We start from the raw sequence: 27,599 nt of genomic DNA on the forward strand, positions 1-27,599 counted from the left end.
AGGGTATTCAAATAGGAAAAGAGGAAGTCAAACTGTCCCTGTTTGCAGATGACATGATTGTATATCTAGAAAACCCCATCGTCTCAGCCCAAAATCTCCTTAAGCTGATTAGCAACTTCAGCAAAGTCTCAGGATACAAAATCAATGTACAAAAATCACAAGCATTCTTGTACACCAATCACAGACAAACAGAGAGCCAAATCATGAGTGAACTCCTGTTCACAATTGCTTCAAAGAGAATAAAATACCTAGGAATCCAACTTACAAGGGATGTGAAGGACCTCTTCAAGGAGAACTACAAACCACTGCTCAGTGAAACAAAAGAGGACACAAACAAACTGAAGAACATTCCATGCTCTTGGATAGGAAGAATGACTGGGTTTTAAGACAAGAGCAGAAGTGGAAGTTGCATTTTTATCCTCATATCACACACCTCAGATCTGGAGGTGGGATTGATATTTTCAGGGTTCTTCACTGCAGCTTCCATGTTATTGCTCTTCCATTGTCTCTCCCTCTGTCTCTCTCTCTCTCTCTCTCTGTCTCTGTCTCTCTGTCTCTCTCTCGAGATAGGGTCTCATTATGTCACCCAGGCTGGGGTGCTGTGGTGTGATCACAGCTCACTACTGCAGCCTCGACTTCCTGGGCTCAAGTGATCCTCCCACCTCAGCCTCCCAAGTAGCTGGGGCTACAGGCATGCACCACCATGCCTAGCTAATTTTTTTATTTTTTGTAGAGATGAGGTCTCACTGTGTTATCCAGGCTGGTCTTGAAATCCTGGGCTCAAACGATCCTCCTGCCTCAGCCTCCCAAAGTGCTGGCATGAGCCACTGCACCTAGGCCTTTGTTTTCTTTTAAAGCTGGTGCAATCAGGCAATACCACCTGCTACCCTTGCTTAATACTGTAATCAACTGTCCTCTTGGTCATGCCTGCTCATTCACTGAAGATTTTATCTCCTGAAACACTGTCTCTTTCTCTATTATCAGTGAATTTAATGCCCAAATAGTGATAAAGGCTGAGAGGAAGCATTGTCCTCACCAGACATCCAAATTTCAATTAGTGTGAGAAGCTGCAGAGAATACTTCCTGAAGCAATTGAAACAATTTTTAAAGAAATGGAAAGGGGCCTTTAGAGAGAAACCTAAGTACTGTCAGCCCTCCACATCGTCAACTGAAGAATCCTAAGTTTGTAAATTTGGAGTGGAAAGGGCTGCAGGCTGGAAAGTGTAGCCTCTGGCAGCAACTGGAAGCAAGCACTTTGAAGAAGGAAGGATGAGATAGGAATTTATGCTGAATGAGTTGGCTAAGTATACATATTTAACAGGTTCCAGGAGGAGCTGTGAATATTTATGATGGGGCACCTGCAACCATACATGTTACATACATTCCATGTTCACTTTGGGGTGGAGACTTAACATTTAGATGCATGAAAAGTAGGCTGTATATGTCAAAAGATGAAACAGAGGACACAGAGGCAGCCTCTGTCATGGTCAGTCCATGGTCAGTGGTCTCTCATCAGGAAGGAATGCTGGTCAGTTGTTACGTCAAAACTGCACAAAGGGAGGGGAATCCACCACGTCTTTAGAAAGGACTGGTTTATGTTTAACCCTTAAGAAAGAAAGTCTAACGGCAGATTAGGGAGGGAGAGAATGTAACAAGGCATGCCTGATCTCCCATCCCATCATGGTCAGAAACTCAGTTTTTAAGCCGTCTCTGGGGTCTCCTTGGCTGAGAAAGAGGTCTCTTCAGTCGTTTGGGGATGCTTAAGATTTTATTTTTATTTTTCAGTATCACTGGGTTTCTAGTCTCATATTCAAACAACCATTGATTGAAAGTATTCAGAAAACAACCCCAAAACAATAAAAGATAATAATACAACAATAAATAATAATACAAAGAAGCAATACGGTAAAACAACTATTTACATAGCATTTACATTGTATTACGTACTATAAGAAGTCTAGAGATGAGTTAAAGTACATCATTTTGAGTAAGAGACTTGAGCATCACAGATTGTGGTATCTGCGGGGGTCCTGGAACCAATCCTGCATGCATGCCAAGGGACAATTTCATGAAAAGACCAAATATTTTGAGTTTTATCTAGCCTCAAATTACTATAATGTAGATAGAGGCCGCTTTTATTTATCTGGAGTTAGACCACAGTTTTCTTGTTGATCCTAGTTGTTTTAGGATTTGATCTTAGATCTCACTTATACTTTCAGATTATATTTAAGAATCAAGCAAGCAGACCATATAACATCTACCCTCACGGAATCACTGATGTCCGTCCTTTGTATTCAAGGAGATTACCAAAAGGTAAATATTCCCTCGATTTATAGCTCTTTTTTACCTGTAGATACAGATGAGATAAATATCATCAATAACAACTAAAATTATGTTGGTCCTTTCTCCAGCTGTTGGCCGGACCTCAAGCTCCAGTCTAAAGTTATAAAAATCAATTATAGGAATCCTCAGGTGATGTTTCATGTAAATTCGTGAAGAGTCGCCTGATGTGTTTTTCCTGTTACCTAGTGGTGATGTTCAAATATTTCACAGCCAATTAGATTGGCACCTTTCCACTGCAACTACTGTAAATGCCCTAAAATCTTGAAGCTGGTTCTTCTGGCACTTAAGATAATTTTTTTTTCTGAGTACAGTTTTCAGCTACATTCCACACTTTTGGTATCTAGTGTGGTATTCCACACTTTGGGTATCTAATTTCATATTTTCAGGATTCTTTGCTGCAGCTTCCATGTTATTGCTCTTCCTTGCTCTCTCTCTCTCTCTCTCTCAACAGGGTTTCACTCTCACTTTCGGTATCTAGTTTGATATTTTCAGGGTTCTTCGCATATTCGTTTCTAAATAGTTCACAACTCCAGTTTTTATTTACTATATTGTTTGCTGTTTAAAGATTTATTTTTTCTTTTAGTAGATTGGATGTTATATTTATTCTATTATTTAATTTTGGATGAATATTTATCAAAATAATAGATGTGTATGCTTAAAACTACAAAAGGGCTGCCTCCCTAGAGGCATCCATTTTTAAGAATTTCTGTTTTTGATTTTTGGTGGTTATCTCTACATCTCTAAAAAGTTACTTATACTGCTAACTCTTTGTTTTTCAACTTTAGACATTATATATTTACTTTGTTTTGTGCTTCTTTCCATTCGAGTTGTTTCAGTTTTATCAGTGTTTTCAGTTGGATTGGCTATCATTAGAACTTTAAAAATATACTAAACATCAACTTTTAGTAAGATATTTTCCAATCATGGATTGAAAATATCTTTTGACTCCATACTGCATAAATTAAGGATATTAAAAACTGTACCCCTCACTTTTCCTTTCCCCAAACCTTTCTTTTCTCTACTGCTGCTAGCCATTCCTTTACTTTTACAAAACTAAACTTGATAACATTTACATTTTGTACTGTAATTTGAAATAACTCTTCCTTGCTTTGTCTATATATTTTCTCTAAAGCTTAAAAAATTAAAAAACAGCATTTGTATTATTTTAGTATGCAAGTTTCTTTTTATAAAAGTTAACTGCAGAACTAGGTAATATGCTACGATTGCTCTCTTTTCTACAGCTCAAGTGATTTTACTATTAAGATAAAATAATATGTGGAAGGAAAAAAGTTGATCTCATAGAAGTAGAGATAAAATAGTGGTTACTAGAGGCTGAAGAGGGGAAGGGGAGGGGGAAATAGGGAGACATTGGCTAATGGATGCAAAATTCCAGCTAGATAGGAGGCATAAGTCCTAATGTTCTATAGCACTGTAGGGTGACTGTAGTCAACAATGACATATATTTTCAAATAGCTAGATGAGAGGATTTGGAATGTTCCCAACACAAAGGTGTATCCTGAAGTAAGACTTTGTTTTCTTTTATTAGGAAAAGAAATGTAGGCTTCTTCAACCCTATTTCTTAGGCCTTTCAGCTTCTTAATCATTCTATTTGTTGCTTGCTATCCAAATCTTTCATTTTTTTTTTTTTTGAGACAGCGTCTCGCTCTGTCACCCAGGCTGGAGTACAGTGGCACGGTCTTGGCTCACTGCAACCTCTGCCTGTCAGGCTCAGGCTATCCTCCCACCACAGCCTCCTGAGTAGCTGGGACCACAGGCGCACACTACCATGCCCAGCTAATTTTTTTTAATTATTTTTATTTTTTGTGGAAATGGGGTGTTACCTTGTTGCCCAGGCTGGTCTCGAACTCCTGAGCTCAAGCGATCTGCCTGCCTCAGCCTCCCAAAGTGCTGGAACCAAATCTTTTTCTTCTTAAAGACATTCTTGCAGTTAACAACATTAACTTCTTTTCTCTTGTACATTTCTATTTTTTGATTTCTTCTTTTGTTTTTCTGGAAGTATATTCTCAAGTAGCTTCTAAATATGTGGTACATAGAGGGTGAACTTTCTGAATCCTTCAGTATCACATGATGGGTAGACAGACTGGTTATAAAAATTTTCCCGCTGGGTGCGGTGGCTCACGCCTGTAATCCCAGCACTTTGGGAGGCCAAGGCGGGAAGATCACTTGCGATCAGGAGTTCAAGACCAGCCTGGCCAACATGGTGAAAACCCATCTCTACTAAAAATACAGAAAAAATAGCCGGGGACTGTGGCATGTGCCTGTAATCCCGGCTACTCAGGAGGCTGAGACAGGAGAATTGCTTGAAACTGGGAGGTGAAGGTTGCAGTGAGCCGAGATCACACCACTGCACTCCAGCCTGGGCAACAGAGCAAGACTGCATCTCAAAAAAATATTCCTTCCCCTGTTTTCTAATATTCATTATTGCCAATAAGAATTCTTTATTTGCATTCCTTTATGGAAGAAGGGCATAGTGACAGAGTTCTGGGGAGATTTTGAATGTGTATCCTGAAATTTGGAGGCATACGTGGATACAGTTACTGGTAACCTGCTTTTTCCATGGAGAATTTTGAAGGCTGTAATGCCAATAATAGTGGGCAAGAAGAGAGGGCAAGAGTGGAGCAGTTTACCTTTCTGCTGTTTGACATGAGTTTATTCTGTAACAAGTGAATACTGTTGAAAGTAGCTGGGCTTTATCCCTTTTGAAGATATTCTGCCCAAGAAGGCAGTTAGGCAGGCTGAGGGGATAGCAGAACCAATAGAGTCTTGGATATATCACTGGAAGTAAGAAGAGCTGATGGGGAGAGGAGAGTTGCAGAAGGATAGCTGAAGAAAAACATCTCTCATGTCATGGAACTACGTAATGCTGAGGTCCCCGTGGTAACTCTAAAGAAACCATACATGTGTCCTATGAAAAGACCAGCATTTGGGCACCTCCCACACAGAGAACATTGATGACCAAATAGTGTTGTCAAAGATAGAGCAGCAGGACCTGTTAAACAAAAGTCTGTTTGCCCTTTCTTCTATTACCTACCCTCCCTCACCCCCAGCTCCTGGAAAAGGGAAGAGAAGGCTCAGAAATATTGAAAGAACATACTACACCATTCCCTTTCTTTCTTTCTTTTTTTTTTTTTTTTTTTTGGAGGCAGAGTCTTGCTCTATCCCCCAGGCTGGAGTGCATTGGCATGATATCGGCTCACTGCAACCTCTGCCTCCCAGGTTCAAGCGACTCTCATGCCTCAGCCTCCCAAGTAGCTGGGATTACAAGTGCCTGCCACCACACCTGGCTAATTTTTGTATTTTTAGTAGAGATGGGGTTTCACCATGTTGACGAGGCTGGTCTCGAACTCCTGACCTCAACACCATTCCCTTTCTGTGGGTCCTCTAACCATAGGTCAGGCATAACTTAGTGAGGTGAGGAAGAGCTTAGAATGAATATAAAATTAAAATTTTGATTTAGATTGGATCTTCAGGTATTAAACACACCCAGAATGAGACTTAATTACTAAAATCAGTTCTTGTCCTGAGGACTCATTACCCTGAGGGCAGATCTCAGTTCTTCCTCCCTTTCCTCACAGAAGTCAGAGACTACATCTTAAAACTCCAATGCCAAGCTCTTTGGCATATATTCAGGCCTGACACTTTCACAGTCAACCAGATAATCAATTACAGCTTTTTACTTTTTAAAAAAATTTTATTATTATTATACTTTAAGTTTTAGGGTACATGTGCACAACGTGCAGGTTTGTTACATATGTATACATGTGCCATGTTGGTGTGCTGCACCCATTAACTTGACATTTAGCATTATGTATATCTCCTAATGATATCCCTCCCCCCACCCCATAACAGTCCCTGTGTGATGTTCCCCTTCCTGTGTCCATGTGTTCTCATTGTTCAATTCCCACCTGTGAGTGAGAACATGCAGTGTTTGGTTTTTTGTCCTTGCAATAGTTTGCTGAGAATGATGGTTTCCAGTTTCATCCATGTCCCTACAAAGGACATGAACTCATCATTTTTTATGGCTGCATAGTATTCCATGGTGTATGTGTGCCACATTGTCTTAATCCAGTCTATCGTTGTTGGACATTTGGGTTGGTTCCAAGTCTTTGCTATTGTGAATAGTGCCGCAATAAACATACCTGTGCATGTGTCTTTATAGCAGCATGATTTATAATCCTTTGGGTACATACCCAGTAATGGGATGGCTGGGTCAAATGGTATTTCTAGTTCTAGATCCCTGAGGAATCGCCACACTGACTTCCACAATGGGTTGAACTAATTCACAGTCCCACCAACAGTGTAAACTTGTTTGAATCTTAAAATTATAATAGGTGCGACTTTAGCTTCCACTTGCTCAGAAACTTCATATGTACATGCAGATCTATAGAACCCTTGCAACAACAACATGATTACCAATATGTGGCTTGTTGTACTCTAATTGAGCTATTTCTGGTTTTGCTTGTGGGTAGGTGTAAAACATTTGAAGGATTTTCCAATTCTGCCAGGAGAAATATTCAAATATAAATGGACAGTGACTGTAGAAGATGGGCCAACTAAATCAGATCCTCGGTGCCTGACCCGCTATTACTCTAGTTTCATTAATATGGAGAGAGATCTAGCTTCAGGACTCATTGGCCCTCTTCTCATCTGCTACAAAGAATCTGTAGATCAAAGAGGAAACCAGGTGAGTTCTTGCCTTTCCAAGTGCTGGGTTTCATTCTCAGTGTATGTCCTCTTATAACCTGAAGAAAATATAATGGTTTGCAATATAGGTCAGTAAAAGAAATGAGCTTAGCTTTTACTGAATTTGAGTTTGGTGTAGTAAACATGCCTGCTGGATGGATAGGCCATAGAATGTAGGCCCTAGATTTTTCCTATAGTACTCATTCCCAGTCTGGGATTTAGCTCTCTCTAGCTGATCCTCCCCATTTTTATATGTCCAATTACCACCTATTTTCGGATGACCTACGAATTTATATCTACAGCCTAGATTTCTTCCATGGGCATCTCATTATGGGTGACTCAAAAGTACCTCAAAATTAACATGTCTGCAGCATGTAGCACTGTTGCGGGAAGTCAGGGATCCCAAACGGAGGGACCGGCTGAAGCCATGGCAGAAGAACATAAATTGTGAAGATTTCGTGGACATTTATTAGTTCCCCAAATTAATACTTTTATAATTTCTTACACCTGTCTTTACTGCAGTCTCTGAACATAAATTGTGATGATTTCATGGACATTTATCACTTCCCCAATCAATACTCTTATAATTTCCTATGCCTGTCTTTACTTTAATCTCTTAATCCCTTCATCTTCATAAGCTGAGGATGTATGTCGCCTCAGGACCCTGTGATGACTGCGTTATCTGCACAAATTGTTTGTAAAGCATGTGTGTTTGAACAATATGAAATCTGGGCACCTTGAAAAGAACAGGATAACAGCGATTTTCAGGGAACAAGGGAGATAACCATAAAGTCTGACTGCCTGCAGGGCCAGGCAGAACAGAGTCATATTTCTCTTCTTGCAAAAGCGAATAGGAGAAATATCACTGAATTCTTTTTCTCAGCAAGGAACAGCCCTGGGAAAACAATGCAGTCCCAGGGGGAAGCCTCTAAAATGGCCGCTCTGGGAGTGTCTGTCTTATGCAGTTGAAGATAAGGGATAAAAGATGCCCTGGTCTCCTGCAGCGCCCCCAGGCTTGCTAGGATTAGGAAATTCCAGCCTGGCGAATTTTAGTCAGACTGGTTGTCTGCTCTTGAACCCTGTTTCCTGTTAAGATGTTTATCAATGACAATGCGTGCACAGCGGGACATGGAACCTCATTAGCAATTCTAATTTCGCCCTGGCCTTGTGAACTTGCTCTGCCCCCATTTGCCTTGTGATATTTTATTGCCTTTGAAGCATGTGATCTCTGTGACCCACACCCTATTCGTACACTCCCTCCCCTTTGAAAATAGCTAATAAAAACTTGCTGGTTTTGCGGCTCAGGGGCATCACAGAAACTGCTGACATGTGATGTCACCCTTGGAGACCCAGCTGTAAAATTTCTCTCTTTTGTACTCTTTCTCTTTATTTCCCAGACCGGCCGACACTTAGGTAAAATAGAAAAGAACCTACATTGAAATACTGGGAGGCCGAGGCAGGAGGATTGCTTGAGCTCAGGATTTTGAGACCATCCTGGGCAAAATAGTAAGACCTTGTCTCTACAAAAAAAAAAAAAAGAAAAATTAGCTGGGCATAGTGGTGTGTGCCTGTAGTCCCACCTACTCAGGAGGCTGAGGTGGAAAGATAGCTTGAGCCCAGGAGGTCAAGGCTGCAGTGAGCCTGGGTGACAAAGCAAAACCCTGTCTAAAAAAAAAAAAAAAAAAAAAAAGCTTAATAAATACTTTTGGGCAAAACATAGGGAAAGATATAAAATATTTCAAAATATGGCTAGAATTTGGGCCATTTTTACTGCTTTAAAAAATAAAGCTAAATTCTCTGAACAAGAAAAGCTTAGTTCTTCACAAAACTCATTGCTTGGCCCCAGAACGACTCAGTGCCATATTGCTGAGGCTTGACTACGTGTCCATTTGATTATATTTATGATACATAAGATCCCTACTAGTCTGAAAACATTTCATTTGTTTAGAGAGTAAAGTATATGAACTTTGGTGCCAATAAAACACATGGCACATAAACTCAGAGAAGTATAAATTTTGCCAAGTACTTGTCCTGACTGATTTTTCCTAACTATAGTTTTTTCATCACTTTTGGGAAGAGAACTGAAATATTATTCTATATTCTCCAATCTCCTCTCTTCAGTATTTTGGTTTATATAGCTATAGGTTATAAAAAATGAAGTTTATACATATTAGTGACATTTACATATGAAATCTTAGCAGATCCAATTAGCAAGCGACTAATTCATAAATCTGGTTCATATACAAAATGCTCTTCTGGAAAAAATTTGAATGTTTTAAACAGAAAATTTAAGGTATTAGTGTTGTTTGAGATTTTTGTGGTTCACCTTATCTTTCTTATTTGATTTCTGTTTTTCTATTTTTAATTTTTTATAGCCTTGTGGAAGGTCAGTTGCTAGATGGAAGTTTAGGAAAGTCAGTATCATCTCATTTGACTTAACTAACTTAAGAAAGGCACTGAATAACCACTTGGTTCTTTAAGGAGTTAAATCTTCTAATCTGAACATGAAGAGAATAAGGCTACAGACTGTACCAAAAGAATCAGCTAGCATATGGCCTTGGGTGCAGAAAAAACTAAGTTCAGTGGGATCAGTCACCCTCTTGTCCTGGGGACATATTTGTTGTAAGCATATACTCACTGCTCATAGCACCCACCCCCAACTCCCAAGCCCTGGTATATGCCTAAGAGGAAATGGAATTAAACCAACGGATTAGATATATCACATGCATGCCATCACTTTCATCATAGACTGCTAGCTCCTACCTGACAACATCAGTAGCATTTCTTTACCCCTTTCAATACATGTAATTAACAGATAATGTCAGACAAGAGGAATGTCATCCTGTTTTCTGTATTTGATGAGAACCGAAGCTGGTACCTCACAGAGAATATACAACGCTTTCTCCCCAATCCAGCTGGAGTGCAGCTTGAGGATCCAGAGTTCCAAGCCTCCAACATCATGCACAGTGAGTAAAGCAGCACTTAAGTCCAGTGGGTGGTGAATAGAGAAAAATTGATGTAATCAAAGTGATGTCCAGATAATGAATGAATTGTATGTGCATATAAGTTTAACAATTATGTTACCTATAAATGTATAATTTTTACTCAAATACACGTGATCGTATAACCCATATTTTAAAAATCCAGTCACCATTTTTTCCTTTCAATATTTACTTGATTTCCCCCTCCCTTTTAATTCCCCATCTCCTTCTATATTACATCTTTTCACCAACCGTTCCATGCACAGGTAACATATTTTAAGACATATTTTCTCTATAATTATATAATCATATATAAACACATACGTACATTGTATTAGTCTTCTAGTGCTGCCATAACAAAGTACTGCAGACTGGGTGGCTTAACCAGCAGGTATCTATTGTCTTACAACTCTGGAGGCTTGAGATCAGGATGTGGGCAACGTTGGTTTCTTCTGAGGCTTCTCTCCTTGTCTTGTAGATGGCTTTCTCCCTTGTTTTCACATGCTTTCTCCTTTATATACCTTTGTCCTAATCTCCTCTTCTAATAAAGATACCAGTAATGTTGGGCTAGGGCCCACCTTAATGACCTTATTTTAACTAACTACCTATTTAAAAACACTATCTCCAAGTATAGTCACTTGCTGAGGTACTGGGGTTTAGGACTGCAAGGTATAAATTTGGGATGGGGGAACACAATTCAGCATACATACACTGCATACATACACATGTGTATATATTTATATATACCCACAAATCTGAATGGCCAAAAATATGGTAAAAAATTCCAATTGCACTATCCTACAGGGAAATGCGAAATAGAATAACAATAGGATAGCACTTTATACCCATCAAACTGCCAAAATTGTAATTACTAGTGGGCTTGTGGATAAAAGAGTGTTCTCATGCTATATTAGTGGATAAGTAGTATAGTCTTTTCAAAACCAATATATGCCTTTTGAAATTCTGATTTTTAAGATGTTTAAGATGGAGTGAGCACACATTTCCCTGTGTGTGCCGCTGGATGCAACTAAAAATCCTGAACAGGCTGGGCGTGGTGGCTCACGCCTGTAATCCCAGCACTTTGGGAGGCTGAGGCAGGCGGATCACGAGGTCAGGAGATCGAGACCATCCTGGCTAACACGGTGAAACCCCATCTCTACTAAAAATACAAAAAATTAGCCGGGCATGGTGGCAGGTGCCTGTAGTCCCAGCTACTTGGGAGGCTGAGGCAGGAGAATGGCGGGAACCCAGGAGGCGGAGATTGCAGTGAGCCAAGATCACACCACTGCACTCCAGCCTGGACAACAGAGGGAGACTCTGTCTCAAAAGAAAAAAAAAATCCTGAACAAAATGCATGGGAACCTTGAAAAGTTATAATGTGGGTTATACTCACCTACCAGAATATGGCATATGTTACAATTCTATGCCCCTCATCGCAAAGCTTTAGCCTTTTAACTTTGGGTTGAGCCTCATATTTAGCTTGAATTTCTAGTAATAGTGATATATTATTCTCCAGAGTTAAAGTCCTTTACTATCCATTATTCTAAAAATTTTAAGCTTGTTTAGTCCTTTGAGTTGCATTTTTATTTTTTACATAGTTCAGGGTATTGCTTTCCTTCTGAAGGATTCAGATTTCACATTTGTGCAAGAGTCTTAGTATTTAATTCTAGTGGCACAGAGCTTTTCCTTTTCTCCCTCTTCTCTCCAGCCTCATGGCTTTGGTTTAGAATTCCTTCAGCCTGATAGAATATTGTATTTTATAATTTCCTTATTGTGTTATTTACTAGATATTTGTTCTTTTATTTTTTTTCTATTCATAATTTCTCCATTTCCCACCACATCTTCTTTCCAAGTAGGATGTGCACCTGCCGCAGTATCTGGACAGTTAAACCATCCCATTTTCATGGAGATGGTGATTAAAACTAGAGAGATATAGTAACATAAGCAGAGCCAGAAAACAATTTCACTGAAGATTATATATATATATATATATATATATATATATATATATATATTCCTCTGGGATTTCTAATATAGCTTTTGGTGGAGATAAGAGTCTGGAATTGAGAAAGAAGAGATTGGAGTTGAGAAAAAGAGTCTGAGAAAGCACAGAGAGAGACACAAAGGCAGAGACCAAGAGACACAAGGGAAGGATCTTCAGAGGAAGAGTCCAGGGAGAAAGATGCTAAGACAGAGGGATAAGAAAAGAAGAAAAAAAAGGACCAGGAGGAGAGAGACCCAAACCATAAACCACTCCTATTTCCATTAGCAGTAAAATTGATAATCTATTTTCATACAATGAAATACCATGTGACAATGAAGATTCACAATATGAATAAGTATCACAAAGACAATTTTTAGTAAAATGGTAAGTGTCAAAAGAATATATACAGTATTACATTATTTACATAAAGTTCAAAAATGGGCAAAATTAACTTATATAGTTTAGGGATACAGAGGAAGAAAAGTATAAAGGTTAGTAAGGACATGATTATAATAAAAGACAAGATAGTGGCTACCTCTTAGAAAGAGTTCATTTGAGAATAAACACGTGTTTTGTGGGGATAGCAGTAATATTGTATTTCATGACCTAGATGTTTGTTTTATAATTTTGTGTTTTAAAAAATTGTGGGATTTATTATTTATTTTGTAGATGGATCCTACAAACGATAGGGAAATTGCAGTAGGAATGAAGAGGAAGGAACATGTACAGGATTTGTTTAGAAGATAGAATGCACATGATTTGGTAAATAATTAGCTATGTTTGGTAAAGGACTAAGAGGATTCGAGGATAATTACCAAATTTCTGATGTGGGTAACTAGGAGAAGAGACAGACAAAATGGAAGAAAGTGTATTTAAAGAAATGATAGCAAAAAACTTTCCAAATCTGGAGAAAGATGTAAATATCCACGTACAAGAAGCTCAAAGATCTCTAGTCAGATTAGATTCAAACAAGACTATATGAAGACACATTACAATCAAACTGTCAAATATCAAAGACAAAGAGAGAATCCTGAAAGCAACAACAAAAAAGAAGCAAACCACATACAAGGAAATTCCAATAAGGCAGAAACTTTACAGGTCAGAAGAGGGTGGGATGATATATTCCAAGTACTGAGAAAACTTTACCTAGAAAATGTGTCCTTCAGAAATGTAGACAGATAAAGACTTTGCCACACAATTCCAGTTAGACAAGAGAAATAAATTAAAGACATCTATTGTACACTATGGTGACTACAGTTAATAAATTACTCATTCCAATATATACATATATAAACATTGTGATGTATATCATAATATATTCTATTTTTCCCTTTCAATTAAAAAATAAATTTAAAAAGACTGGATAGAGAAGCATCAGCCATTCTAGTAATTAAGCCTGAGGAAGCTTACATTCCAGTGATTTCAGATAACCATTATGCAAGTTAAGGAATAAACTGGATAGGATGATATTAAAAAAACAAAACCACCAATGAGATACACCAGAATGGCTAAAATTAAGAAGACTGTCCATACCAAGTATTGGTAAAGATGTGGAGTAATCAGAACTCTCATACATTTCTGGTCAGGATGGAAATTTGTGCACTTACTTTGGGAGTATCAAAAGCCAAACATAGGCATACCCTATTGACTCAGGAAATCCACTCCTAGTATATACCTGTTATGTCCTGAATCACGTCCCCTAGAATTCATATGCTGAAGCCCTAACACTAGTATTTCAGAATGTGACTGTATTTGGAGATACGGTCTTTAAGGGGTTTATTAAGTTAAAATGAGGTTGTTACAATGGGCCCTAATCCAATATGACTAGTGTCCTTATAAGAAGAGGAAATGAGGGCCGGGCGCGGTGGCTCACGCCTGTAATCCCAGCACTTTGGGAGGCCAAGGCGGGCGGATCACGAGGTCAAGAGATTGAGACCATCCTGGCCAACATAGTGAAACCCCATCTCTACTGAAAATACAAAAATTAGCTGGACATGGTGGCGAGCTCCTGTAGTCCCAGCTACTCGGGAGACTGAGGCAGGAGATCGCTTGAACCCAGGAGGTGGAGGTTGCAGTGAGCAGAGATCATGCCACTGCACTCCAGACGGGCAGACAGACCGAGACTCCATCTCAAAAAAAAAAAAAAGAAGAGGAAATGTGTACACACAGAGACACCAGGAATGCATATTCACAGAGGAAAGACCAAGCCAAGGAGAGGCCTCAGTAAAAACCAAACCTGCCAATATAAAATCAAAATTCCTTGATCTTGGAATTTTAGTGTTCAAAACTGTGAGAAAACACATTCCTGTTATTTAAACCTCCCAGTCTGTGGTATATTGTTATGGCAACCCTAGCCACTAGTACAGCACCCAAAAGTAGTGTGTACATATTTCACAAAAGACATGTAACTATTTAATCCATGTGGAGTGTCAAAAGGCAAAAATACGACAAATGTATTTTAAAGATTATAATTGGCTTTTATACATGATTCTAGAATCAGATAGCCCTCAGAACCAAATACAGAACAGCAGCCAGCAACATAGTATGGATAGAAATTGGAAGTGAGGTTTAGAGACAGCTTAATTGATTACAGTTGGGCATTTTTGCCTTATTTGAAGCTGTTAGTTGCCTGCAATTGATGGAAGTTCAGCTGCTATAATCGGCTGAGACTGAGCTGCTTGTTATAAAAGCATATTCCTAAATTAGGCTTTCAGTTATTCATCAACTAAGCCAGGCTGCAACTTTGTTGTGCAAGGACTCAAGTGCAAAGGTACCCTTAGGCAAAATTCAGATTAATTTAAAAGGACTTTACTTTTATTAGTTATGTGAAATGAAGTGGAATCTATTTTTTCCAAGTGGATAGTCATATTTTCTATTATCATTTACCAAATAGCTGATTTTTTCCTGTACTGGTTGGAGATGCTGCCTTTATTATATATTAAGTTTCCACTTACATCTTGTCAGTTTCTGGACTCTATATTCTGTTTGATATATTTATCTATTCTGCATTAAGACTGCATTTTTAATTATAATAGCTTTATAATATCTCTTAATGCTGTATAGGAAAAAAACTTCAATTACTAATTAGTTATACTAAGCCAATGTCTGAGTATTGCTTAGTGGTTTGTGGGCAACCATCTTACACAGTACCTAGTAACAGAGTAGACAAGTGTTTATTGAATGGATGGATGGATGGATGAATGGATGTGTGGAAGAGGCTTTCAGAAACAATTCCTTTTATAGACTAAGGCCAATGTTACTTTTGCTTAGCTCTTTTGTTTGAAATAATTTAAAATGTACAGAAAAGTTACAAGAATAATACATGGAACTTGCATACACCCTTTACCCAGATTCACAAATGTTTAACATTTTGCAATTTTGTTTTTCATTTTCTTTTCTTTACATACACACTTCTGTTACTTATTTTCTATTTGAAAATTAGTTGCAGACATCACATCCCTTTACCTCTCAATACTTTAGTACACATTTCCTGTGAATAAAGATATTCTTTTACATAACCAGAGTGATGCTGTGAAATTACAGACATTTCAAATTGATAAAACACATTTCTGTAATTTACAACTGGTATTCCAGTTGTATCAACCAATGCTGTCATTTATAGCATTTTCTTCCTTGAGGTACAGGGATCTAGTACAAGTAACTACTTGTCCCACTTCTTTCATTTCCTTGAATCTGAACCTTCATCAGATGGTAACTTTAAGCACCCAAAGGTTTTTTTCTGGTTTCTCCTCTGTGTAGTCATTATTTTCACCCTTGCAACTAATAAACAGTTTGAAGGGATATACTTTAAGACCATGCAAACATCCTGCTACTCATCAAAATGCCCCCCACATAACATCCAAATTAATCTTTATCATGATGGTTTATGACTGTCTCCTCACATTGGGATTAGGGCCCAACTGATTATTAACAATCTACTTTTTTGGAAGATATAATATCTCTTCCTGGGAATAAGATAATGGGCATAACATATAATAATTCCTAATTGTATCATGACAATCACAATCCAAAATACCAAATCTGTGATATGACTAAATCTCTTTTCCCCATTGTTTTTGCAGGCATCAATGGCTATGTTTTTGATAGTTTGCAGTTGTCAGTTTGTTTGCATGAGGTGGCATACTGGTACATTCTAAGCATTGGAGCACAGACTGACTTCCTTTCTGTCTTCTTCTCTGGATATACCTTCAAACACAAAATGGTCTATGAAGACACACTTACCCTATTCCCATTCTCAGGAGAAACTGTCTTCATGTCGATGGAAAACCCAGGTTAGTTATGTATATTTTTCTTGTACCAACAGCTGTGAATGCTTCACTAGCCATTCATATGCTCTTTTGCCCACTAGCTCACATTTGGGCAGATATGAAACGGTTCAAGTGATTCTGGTAATTGCAAGGCATTTTAATGACAGCACCAGCTCAAGTATTTAACTTAAAAGTCTTTGCTCTAAAAAGTGTCTTCACATGCCAAGGGCCAATTTTTACAATTTTTATGGATACATAATAGTTGCGCCTATTTAGGGGGTACATGTGATATTTTCATACAAGCATACAATGTGTAATGATCAAATTAGGGTAACTGGGATATTCATCACCTCAAAACTTATTATTTGTGTTAGGGACATTCCAATTCCACTCTTCTAGTTATTTTGAATTACACAATAAATTATTGTTAACTGTAGTCACCCTACTGTAATATTGAACACTACAACTTATTCCTTCTATTTAAGTGTAATGTTATACCTATTAATCAACCTCTCTTCATTCCACCCCACCCCCCCATACCATTCCCAAACTCCGTTAAGCACCATTCTACTCTCTGTCTCCATAAGATCCACTTTTTAAGCTCTCACATGTAAGTGAAAACATGTGATATTTGTCTTTCTATGCCTGGCTTATTTCACTTAACATAATGACATCCAGGCTCATCCATGTTGCCACAAATGACAGGATTTCATTCTTTTTAATGGCTGAGTAATATTCTATTGTGTATATATACCACACAGTCTTTATCCATTCATCTGTTGATGTATACTTAGGTTGATTTTATATCCTAGCTATCGTTAATGCTGCTGTAATAAATGTTGGTGTGCAGCTATCTCTTTGATACACTGATTTCCTGTCTTTGAATATATATCCAGCAGTGGGATTGCTGGATCACATGGTAGTTCTATTTTTAGTTTCTTGAGGAACCTCCTTACTCTTTTCCACACAGTATCTGTACTAATTTACACTCCCACCAACAGTACAAAACAGAGATATAGATCAATGGAACAGAACAGAGCCCTCAGAAATAATGTCGCATATCTACAACTATCTGATCTTTGACAAACCTGACAAAAAGAAGCAATGGGGAAAGGATTCCCTATTTAATAAATGGTGCTGGGAAAACTGGCTAGCCATATGTAGAAAGCTGAAACTGGATCCCTTCCTTACACCTTATACAAAAATTAATTCAAGGTGGATTAAAGACTTACATGTTAGACCTAAAACCATAAAAACCCTAGAAGAAAACCTAGGCAATACCATTCAGGACATAGGCATGGGCAAGAACTTCATGTCTAAAACACCAAAAGCAATGGCAACAGAAGCCAAAATTGACAAATGGGATCTAATTAAACTAAAGAGCTTCTGCACAGCAAAAGAAACTACCATCAGAGTGAACAGGCAACCTACAGAATGGGAGAAAATTTTTGCAACCTACTCATCTGACAAAGGGCTAATATCCAAATTTTCAAATGTGTTTGCTAAACTGTAGTTGTAAACATACATTTAAACATGCAATGAACATGTGAACCTCATTTTCACAAGTCTTGTGAATATTTGTGTGTGCCTTGTGAACATTGGTATTGCTGGATAAATACCACCTAGAAGACCTTGGGAAATGCATAGTAATCTTCTGCACATATATCCCCAAACCACTGTGAGGCCTCTAGAAGGAATGTGGCTTTCAGCATCTCTTCCTCTCTCTCCATCAATAACCACTGCAAGGCTTTAGAGACCATCAGCTCTAAGTCCAACACAGACTTCTATGTTCACACAGCTTACTAACAAGCACTAGGCCACTGCATGCTTCCTGGCCCCTCCAACCCCCATCATCTACAGAGGGAAGAACATAAAACTACCTGCAGATTGTAGTTACTGTCTTACTCTTATGGCATTTCTGGAGATAAGTGCTCATGGGGAAGTTTCTAGAGAATAAAAACTAATGTAATCATACATAATCACACATTTACTTTCATACTTGGAAACTTATATTACTTCAAGTGATGTATTTTTCTGGGAAATGAGTGAGGAACCTGGAAGAACCCCCAGTAAAATCTCTGAAAGTATCTTGCTTATTTATATGTGTTTATGTCTTTATCTGTGTCCCAGCTAAGTTGTAAGCTCTCTGAGAGCAGAGACCTAGTCTGTCTTGTTAATCACCACATCCCCAATATCTATGGTGCCTGACATACAGTAGGTACTTTAAAAATATGTAAAAGTAAATGAATGTGCTGGACACAGTGGCTCACGCCTGTAATCCGAGCACTTTGGGAGGCTGAGGCAGGCGGATCACCTGAGGTCAGCAGTTTGAGACCAGCCTGGCCAGCATGGAAAAACCCCATCTCTACTAAAATACAAAAAAATTAGCTGGGCGAGGTGGTGGGCGCCTGGAATCCCAGCTACTCAGGAGGCTGAGGCAGGAGAATTGCTTTAGCCCGGGAGGCGGAGTTGCAGTGAGCCAAGACCGTGCCACTGCACTCCAGCCTGGGCAACAGAGTGAGACTCTGTCTCAAAATAAATAAATAATAAATAAACATATGCAAAAAGAACTACCTATAAAGGTACTAGTAAACACTTGGAGGAAATGTAAATGTCCAACAATAGGGGATTAGTTAAGTGTGGCTTGTCCGCATTATAAGAATCCTATATATACCTAATGCTAAATGATGAGTTAATGGGTGCAGCACACCAACATGGCACATGTATATATATGTAACAAACCTGCACGTTGTGCACATGTACCCTAAAACTTAAAGTATAATAATAAAATTTAAAAAAAGAATCCCATGAAGCCACTAAAAATAATTAAATGGAAGAATATCTAATGACATTGAAAATATTCACAACTAGGTGGAAAAACATATATACTATAATAAACCTATTACAGAATAATATGCATAATATGGTTGTAATTGTCTAAAACAGAGAAAATGTGTGTGTGTTTGTGTAGGCAGAGAAAAATATTAGATATCAATAATTTGAGAAAGATTTAAGCTACTTTGGTGATCACTTACTTCTAAAGACAAATTAAAACTCTGTTTTATATTATTTGATGGAAAATTTTAATATAGTATCATCGATTACAAAGCTCAAACTAAACAAAATGCCTAAAGAAGATTTCCTGTGTTTAATATGATAAAGTCTGGTCCCTTTTATTTGTTTATTTTATTGAAACCCCATACCCATTAAGAAGTCACTCCCTATTTCCTCCTCCCCCAGCCCCTGGCAACTGCTGATCTACTTTCTGTCTATAGATTTCTCTATTCTGGACATTTCATATAAAAGGAATCCTACAATATTTGCCCACTGTATCTGATTTATTTCACTTAGCATATTGTTTTCAAGGTTCATTCACATTGTAGCATGTATCAGTACATCATTCTTTTTATGGATGAATAGTAGTCCATTGTATAGATAGACGACATTTTGCTTATCTACTCATCTATTGATGAATAGTTGGGTCATTTTCACCTTTTGGCTATTGGGAGTAGTGCTGTTATGAAAATTCATGTACAAGTATTTGTTTAAACACTTGTTTTCAATTATTTGAGGTGTGTACTCAGGAGTAGAATTTCTGGGTCATATGGCAATTCTATGTTTAACTTTTTCAGGAACTAACTGCCAAAATGTTTTCCACAACAGCTGCCCCTTTTTATGGTTGTACTGAAATGATATGTATGTAGGGGAGGTGGGTGGCTGCAAAATGAAGAGCAGGGCATTGTAGGCAACAATGAGAAATGGGTTAGAAAAAAGTCTTTAGAGTTCTGCTGTTTTCTCTTCCCCCTTTTTGTTCTGGGATGATCATTCCTGCCACTTCTGTACAGAACTTGTCAGCAAACTCTGAAAAATTTATCTCCTGTGCAATTTTTATAGTCTTGGGAAAATACTAGAGGATGTGCTCTACCAAGATGATAAAGTGAATTAATGAAAAGGAAAATCTTGGGATCCAGGATTCAGGCTATGCAATACAATAGACAGGCAAAGCACATTCCCAGGAGGAGGAAATGAAGATGTCAGACTAACACCTGTGTAGCAGGCTTAGTGAGCAACCAGTCTATATGGGAGAAGAAAAACAAAGTCTTAAAGCGATGAAAATACAGGAGAAATTGAGCTGATTTGGCAGATGATAAGATCATTGTGTTGAAAGGAGTTTCATGGTTCTGTCAGTTTAAGGGTGAAGTAGTAATAAGTATACAGAAAAACTAGTAAAACAAAAAATGAGCCAATTATTAACCCCAGCATAAATGAAAATTTTACAAGAAAAATATTTAAGCATAGTACACTACATGGCTCATCTGTGAACAAATATTTACATAATGATATGAATACCAGAAATTGATTTAACCAAAACTTGTGATATAATATTGAGAGAATGGGTGGAAGAGAGGTATATATATTTAACAATATTTCTCCTTTCTAAAAAAGCAAATCAAACTTTGTCTTCTGAGAATTATCTTAGAATATGAGCTGAGGGTATATGACTCTTTTAATATACTGTTAAGAACTATTTTTATATTTTATTTAGAATAATGTACATCTATATTAATAAATGAGATTAACTCATTTGCCTTTTTATGCCATTTTAATATTTTTAATGTTAGAATTACACTAGCATTGTACAGAAATCAAAAGCATACCATTTTTTCTATGCTCTGAAACAGTTTAATCCAGAAACCATGGATTTCTTGAAGATTTGAGAAAACTTGCCCATAAGAATCATAATTTTGGCCAGGCTTGGTGGCTCACACCTGTAATCCCAGCACTTTGGGAGGCCAAGGCAGGCAGATCACCTGAGGTCAGGAGTTCGAGACCAGCCTGGCCAACATGGAGAAACCCAGTCTCTACTAAAAATACAAAATTAGCTGGGCGTGATGGTGTGTGCCTGTAATCCCAGCTGTTCGGGAGGCTGAGGCAGAAGAATCACTTGAACCCCAGAGGCAGAGTTTGCAGTGAGCCGCTGTTGTGCCATTGCCCTCCAGTCTGGGTGACAAGAGCAAGACTCCATCTCAAAATAAAATAAAATAAAAATCATAATTTTATGTCCTAGTATACTTGGGGGTACAACTGAGGCTTTCATTTCCACCATTCCACTGAACAAGTTCTTTTCGAGGAATAAGTCACAATTGACCTCTGTCTTGCCAATTTCAACAGTTCCCAAACCTTGACTTAACAGACCTCTCAGCATCAATTGATGGAGTTGGTCACGTTCTTCTTGAAACTTTCTTCACTTGGCTTCTAGAAAACCACTGTCTTTGGTTCTCCTTTCTTACTGACAGCTCCTTTGCATGCTCTGTGTTTCAGGACCCCTCAGTACTTAAACCTCTTCTTTCTAATTCTCTCAGTTTATTTAGGATTCCTTTAATATTCCTCAATAAAATTTTATAATTTTCCCCATAAAAGTACTGCAAATCTTTGTTAATTTTATTCATGCTTATTAGATATTTTAATGCTATTCTTGGTAATTTTTACATTACTCTATTTGATGCTTTATGTAGACATAAGTAATTTTGGATATTGACTTTTTCCAGAAAACTTGATAACATTTTAAATAAATTATAATAGACCCTTTTGATTTTCTACATAAAAAATCCAATTAAGTTTTGTTTCTTCTATCAGTTAGAGTGATATGTTAATATCTCATACTATATTGTGTTTTTGTCTAATTCTGTCAATTTTTAAATATATTTTGAGACTGTATTACTAGTATGTACAAATTTATAATTGTTATATCCTTTGGGGTATGCCCCTTTTTATCATTATAAAATGTTCCTCCTTAAATCTACTAATGTTCATCATCTTAAAATCTACTTTGTATGATATTATTACATATGGTTTATTTTAGTTTGTGTACAGTATTTCTTTTTTTCTTACTTTTATTTGCAGTCTTTCCCCATTCTTATAGTTAAATGCGTCTCTTGTAAACAACAAATAATTGGTTTTTATTTATTATCCAGTCTGATAATATTGATCTTTTAGTTGATGTAATTCATCCTTTACATTCAGTGTGTTTACTGATATATTTGGATTTAAATCTCACATCTTATTATTTGCTTTCTAGTTGTCCCACCTGTTTTATTATCATTTTTCTCTGCTTTCTTTCCTTTGGAATTGAGTCTTTTTTATTATTTATTATTATTTTATTATTTCATTTTCACTCTATTCATTTGTTAGTTTACATTCTTCTACTGTTTCATATGGGATATCCTAAGGTTACAGCATGCATTCTTGACTTACTGAAGTCTAATTTAATTTGTTACCACTTCCCAGACAATGAAAAGACTTTCTTTTATTATTATTATTATTATTAAACTTTAAGTTTTAGGGTACATGTGCACAACGTGCAGGTTTGTTGCATATGTACACATGTGCCATGTTGGTGTGCTGCACCCATTAACTCATCATTTAGCATTAGGTATATCTCCTAATGCTATCCCTTCCCCCTCCCCCCACCCCACAACAGTCCCTGGTGTGTGATGTTCCCCTTCCTGTGTCCATGAGTTCTCATTGTTCAATTCCCACCTATGAGTGAGAACATGCAGTGTTTGGTTTTTTGTCCTTGCGATAGTTTGCTCAGAATGATGGTTTCCAGTTTCATCCACGTCCCTACAAAGGACATGAACTCATCATTTTTTATGACTGCATAGTATTCCATGGTGTATATGTGCCACATTTTCTTAATCCAGTCTATCATTGATGGACATTTGGGTTGGATCCAAGTCTTTGCTATTGTGAATAGTGCTGCATCCCCCTGCTCCAGTCTGAGCTGGTTCTCTCTAGGCCTGAGGCTCAGTTATCAACTTGGGACTTTTATTTACCCTCCCTCAGGATAGGTACTTGGTTCTTGGATACCAGGTCTTACTCTTGTTTGAGATACTCCTTTATTTTGGTGGCAAACATTCCATAATCACTTCCTGATAATGGTGACATTTGAGGTAGATTTTCTGAGTCTTTATATGTTAGAATATATTTTTATTCTCCTTTGCCACTTGATTGATGATTTGGCTGCACATAGAATGTAAGCATTCACAGGGCTTTTGGGAGTAGCTTCCCTTGAGGAGAAGGTGGATGCAGTTAAGATCTTCCCTGCAAAGACTGTGTGAAATGACAAGGCTATTGAGGTACCCAATGGGTAGCTTGTAAAGGTGTATCTTGTCTCTTATGTTTATGCATCTACTTTACCACCATGTAATTAGCCTATTATAACTTATTGCATTCCTTCACTCAGCGAATCTTGTTCATGGTAGAAATTAATATTGCTAGTACCATGGTAGAATTTTATATTAGCTGGATCCTAGACCTAAATGCTCCTTCCTTGTGCTTACATATTCTGCAAGTGGGTGACAGTGGATGCTAGGTATTGTGCTATGTGATTTCAATGTATTATATTGATGGGGTAGATACTATTAGCCTCATTTGCAAATTAGAAACCTATTGTTCAGAAAGCTTAAGTGACTTTCTCAAAGTCACACAGCTGGTAAGTTGCTGAACTGGGATTTGAATCCAGGCAATCTGATGGATTTAAGAGGAACCTGTGCCACTATGTGATATAGCAATAACATCTAGCCAATATAAATACTTTCCTGAATTAAATGACTGTCATACTCAGAGAGTTCTGTGTCACTATTAAGACCCTCCACTATTGTGTATATTAATTACATTTCCCTATTTTAATCCCAATATCTATTCATTTTTATCACAGTCCTTTCTTATGGTCACAAACAGGCATAGCACAACAGCAGCAATGCAAAAACCACTTTTACATGACATATTCCAGGGATTTAACCCAATGACCTGTGATATAATGATACTGACTAGTATTTTTTCATTTATCTGGAAATGGGAGAGAACCTCTAACAGAATGTTTTAGAATCTGTGTTATGAGTAACCAGAGTCTTATTCTTCCTCTTCTCCAGGCCTATGGATTCTGGGGTGCCACAACTCAGACTTTCGGAACAGAGGCATGACCGCCTTACTGAAGGTTTCTAGTTGTGACAAGAACACTGGTGATTATTATGAGGACAGTTATGAAGATATTTCAACATACTTGCTGAGTAAAAACAATGCCATTGAACCAAGAAGCTTCTCCCAGAATTCAAGACACCCTAGCACTAGGCAAAAGCAATTTAATGCCACCACAATTCCAGAAAATGACATAGAGAAGGCTGACCCTTGGTTTGCACACAGAACACCTATGCCTAAAGTACAAAATGTCTCCTCTAGTGATTTGTTGATGCTCTTGCGACAGAGTCCTACTCCATATGGGCTATCCTTATCTGATCTCCAAGAAGCCAAATATGAGACTTTTTCTGATGATCCATCACCTGGAGCAATAGACAGTAATAACAGCCTGTCTGAAATGACACACTTCAGGCCACAGCACCATCACAGTGGGGACATGGTATTTACCCCTGAGCCAGGCCTCCAATTAAGATTAAATGAGAAACTGGGGACAACTGCAGCAACAGAGTTGAAGAAACTTGATTTCAAAGTTTCTAGTACATCAAATAATCTGATTTCAACAATTCCATCAGACAATTTGGCAGCAGGTACTGATAATACAAATTCCTTAGGACCCCCAAATATGCCAGTTCATTATGATAGTCAATTAGATACCATTCTATTTGGCAAAAAGTCATCTCCCCTTATTGAGTCTGGTGGACCTCTGAGCTTGAGTGAAGAAAATAATGATTCAAAGTTGTTAGAATCAGGTTTAATGAATAGCCAAGAAAGTTCATGGGGAAAAAATGTATCGTCAACAGAGAGTGGTAGGTTATTTAAAGAGAAAAGAGCTCATGGACCTGCTTTGTTGACTAAAGATAATGTCTTATTCAAAGTTAGCATCTCTTTGTTAAAGACAAACAAAACTTCCAATAATTCAGCAACTAATAGAAAGACTCACATTGATGGCCCATCATTATTAATTGAGAATAGTCCATCGGTCGGGCAAAATGTATTAGAAAGTGATACTGAGTTTCAAAAAGTGACACCTTTGATTCATGACAGAATGCTTATGGACAAAAATGCTACAGCTTTGAGGCTAAATCATATGTCAAATAAAACTACTTCATCAAAAAACATGGAAATGGTCCAACAGAAAAAAGAGGGCCCCATTCCACCAGATGCAGAAAATCCAGATATGTCATTCTTTAAGATGCTATTCTTGCCAGAATCAGCAAATTGGATACAAAGGACTCATGGAAAGAACTCCCTGAACTCTGGGCAAGGCTCCAGTCCAAAGCAATTAGTATCCTTAGGACCAGAAAAATCTGTGGAAGGTCAGAATTTCTTGTCTGAGAAAAACAAAGTGGTAGTAGGAAAGGGTGAATTTACACAGGACGTAAGACTCAAAGAGATGGTTTTCCCAAGCGGCAGAAACCTATTTCTTACTAACTTGGATAATTTACATGAAAATAATACACACAATCAAGAAAAAAAAATTCAGGAAGAAATAGAAAGGAAGGAAACATTAATCCGAGAGAATGTAGTTTTGCCTCAGATACATACAGTGACTGGCACTAAGAATTTCATGAAGAACCTTTTCTTACTGAGCACTAGGCAAAATGTAGAAGGTTCATATGAGGGGGCATATGCTCCAGTACTTCAAGATTTTAGATCATTAAATGATTCAACAAATAGAACAAAGGAACACACGGCTCATTTCTCAAAAAAAGGGGAGGAAGAAAACTTGGAAGGCTTGGGAAATCAAACCAAGCAAATTGTAGAGAAATATCCACACACCACAAGGATATCTCCTAATCCAAGCCAGCAGAATTTTGTCACGCAACGTGGTAAAAGAGCTTTGAAACAACTCAGACTCCCGCTAGAAGAAACAGAACTTGAAAAAAGGATAATTGTGGATGACACCTCAACCCAGTGGTCCAAAAACATGAAACATTTGACCCCGAGCACCTTCACACAGATCGACTACAATGAGAAGGAGAAAGGGGCCATTACTCAGTCTCCCTTATCAGATTGCCTTACGAGGAGTCATAGCATCACTCAAGCAAATAGATCTCCATTACCCACTGCAAAGGTATCATCATTTCCATCTATTAGACCTATAGACCTGACCAGGGTCCTATTCCAAGACAACTCTTCTCATCTTCTAGCACCATCTTATAGAAAGAAAGATTCTGGGGTCCAAGAAAGCAGTCATTTCTTACAAGGAGCCAAAAAAAATAAGCTTTCTTTAGCCATTCTAACCTTGGAGATGACTGGTGATCAAAGAGAGGTTGGGTCCCTGGGGACAAGTGCCACAAATTATTCAGTCACATACAAGAAAGTTGAGAACACTGTTCTCTTGAAACCAGCCTTGCCCAAAACATCTGGCAAAGTTGAATTGCTTCCAAAAGTTCACATTTATCAGAAGGACCTTTTCCCTACAGAAACCAGCAATGGGTCTCCTGGCCATCTGGATCTCGTGGAAGGGAGCCTTCTTCAGGAAACAGAGGGAGCGATTAAGTGGAATGAAGCAAACAGACCTGGAAAAATTCCCTTTCTGAGAGTAGCAACAGAAAGCTCTGCAAAGACTCCCTCCAAGCTATTGGGTCCTCCTGCTTGGGATAACCACTATGGTACTCAGATACCAAAAGAAGAGTGGAAATCCCAAGAGAAGTCACCAAAAAAAACAGCTTTTAAGAAAAAGGATACCATTTTGTCCCTGAACGCTTGTGAAAGCAATCATGCAATAGCAGCAATAAATGAGGGACAAAATAAGCCCGAAATAGAAGTCACCTGGGCAAAGCAAGGTGGGACTGAAAGGCTGTGCTCTCAAAACCCACCAGTCTTGAAACGCCATCAAAGGGAAATAACTCTTACTACTCTTCAGTCAGATCAAGAGGAAATTGACTATGATGATACCATCTCAGTTGAAATGAAGAAGGAAGATTTTGACATTTATGATGAGGATGAAAATCAGAGCCCCCGCAGCTTTCAAAAGAAAACACGACACTATTTTATTGCTGCAGTGGAGAGGCTCTGGGATTATGGGACGAGTAGCTCCCCACATGTTCTAAGAAACAGGTATGAATTCATTGGTTATTCCTTTGCTCTGCTCTTGTGACATTTGACTTTACCAGATGATGACACCAACAATGAGAGTTAGAGGATGAAAAATCAAGGTGTCTTGAAACTCTTACTCTGGTGAGATAGAGAGAAGAGAGGTTTACAAGAGGGTAGAGGAACCAGGGTCAAGAAGGAGCAATGGGGAGCAGGAAGAAAGTCAACCTCACCTATCAACCTTATGAGCTGCAGGGGAAATCTTAGTCTCATCAGAGAACTTTAAGCAAGGCAGAAGGA

At 38.0% G+C, this 27,599-nt stretch overlaps 1 protein-coding gene across 1 annotated transcript in view; it reads left to right on the forward strand.

Annotated features, from left to right (window-relative positions):
• The window catches only part of F8 (coagulation factor VIII), a 164,766-nt gene that overhangs the window by 67,306 nt on the left and 69,861 nt on the right, over positions 1 to 27,599 (forward strand). Inside the window, exons 10-14 of the mRNA XM_058441369.1 lie at positions 2,220 to 2,313; positions 6,834 to 7,048; positions 9,863 to 10,013; positions 16,095 to 16,304; positions 24,215 to 27,323. Of these exons, the coding sequence (XP_058297352.1) occupies positions 2,220 to 2,313; positions 6,834 to 7,048; positions 9,863 to 10,013; positions 16,095 to 16,304; positions 24,215 to 27,323 (3,779 nt within the window). The remainder of the gene's footprint in view (positions 1 to 2,219; positions 2,314 to 6,833; positions 7,049 to 9,862; positions 10,014 to 16,094; positions 16,305 to 24,214; positions 27,324 to 27,599) is intronic.

The sequence above is a fragment of the Hylobates moloch genome, unplaced genomic scaffold (assembly GCF_009828535.3).
Source record: "Hylobates moloch isolate HMO894 unplaced genomic scaffold, HMol_V3 SCAFFOLD_7, whole genome shotgun sequence".
In the NCBI taxonomy this organism is placed as follows: Eukaryota; Metazoa; Chordata; class Mammalia; order Primates; family Hylobatidae; genus Hylobates; species Hylobates moloch.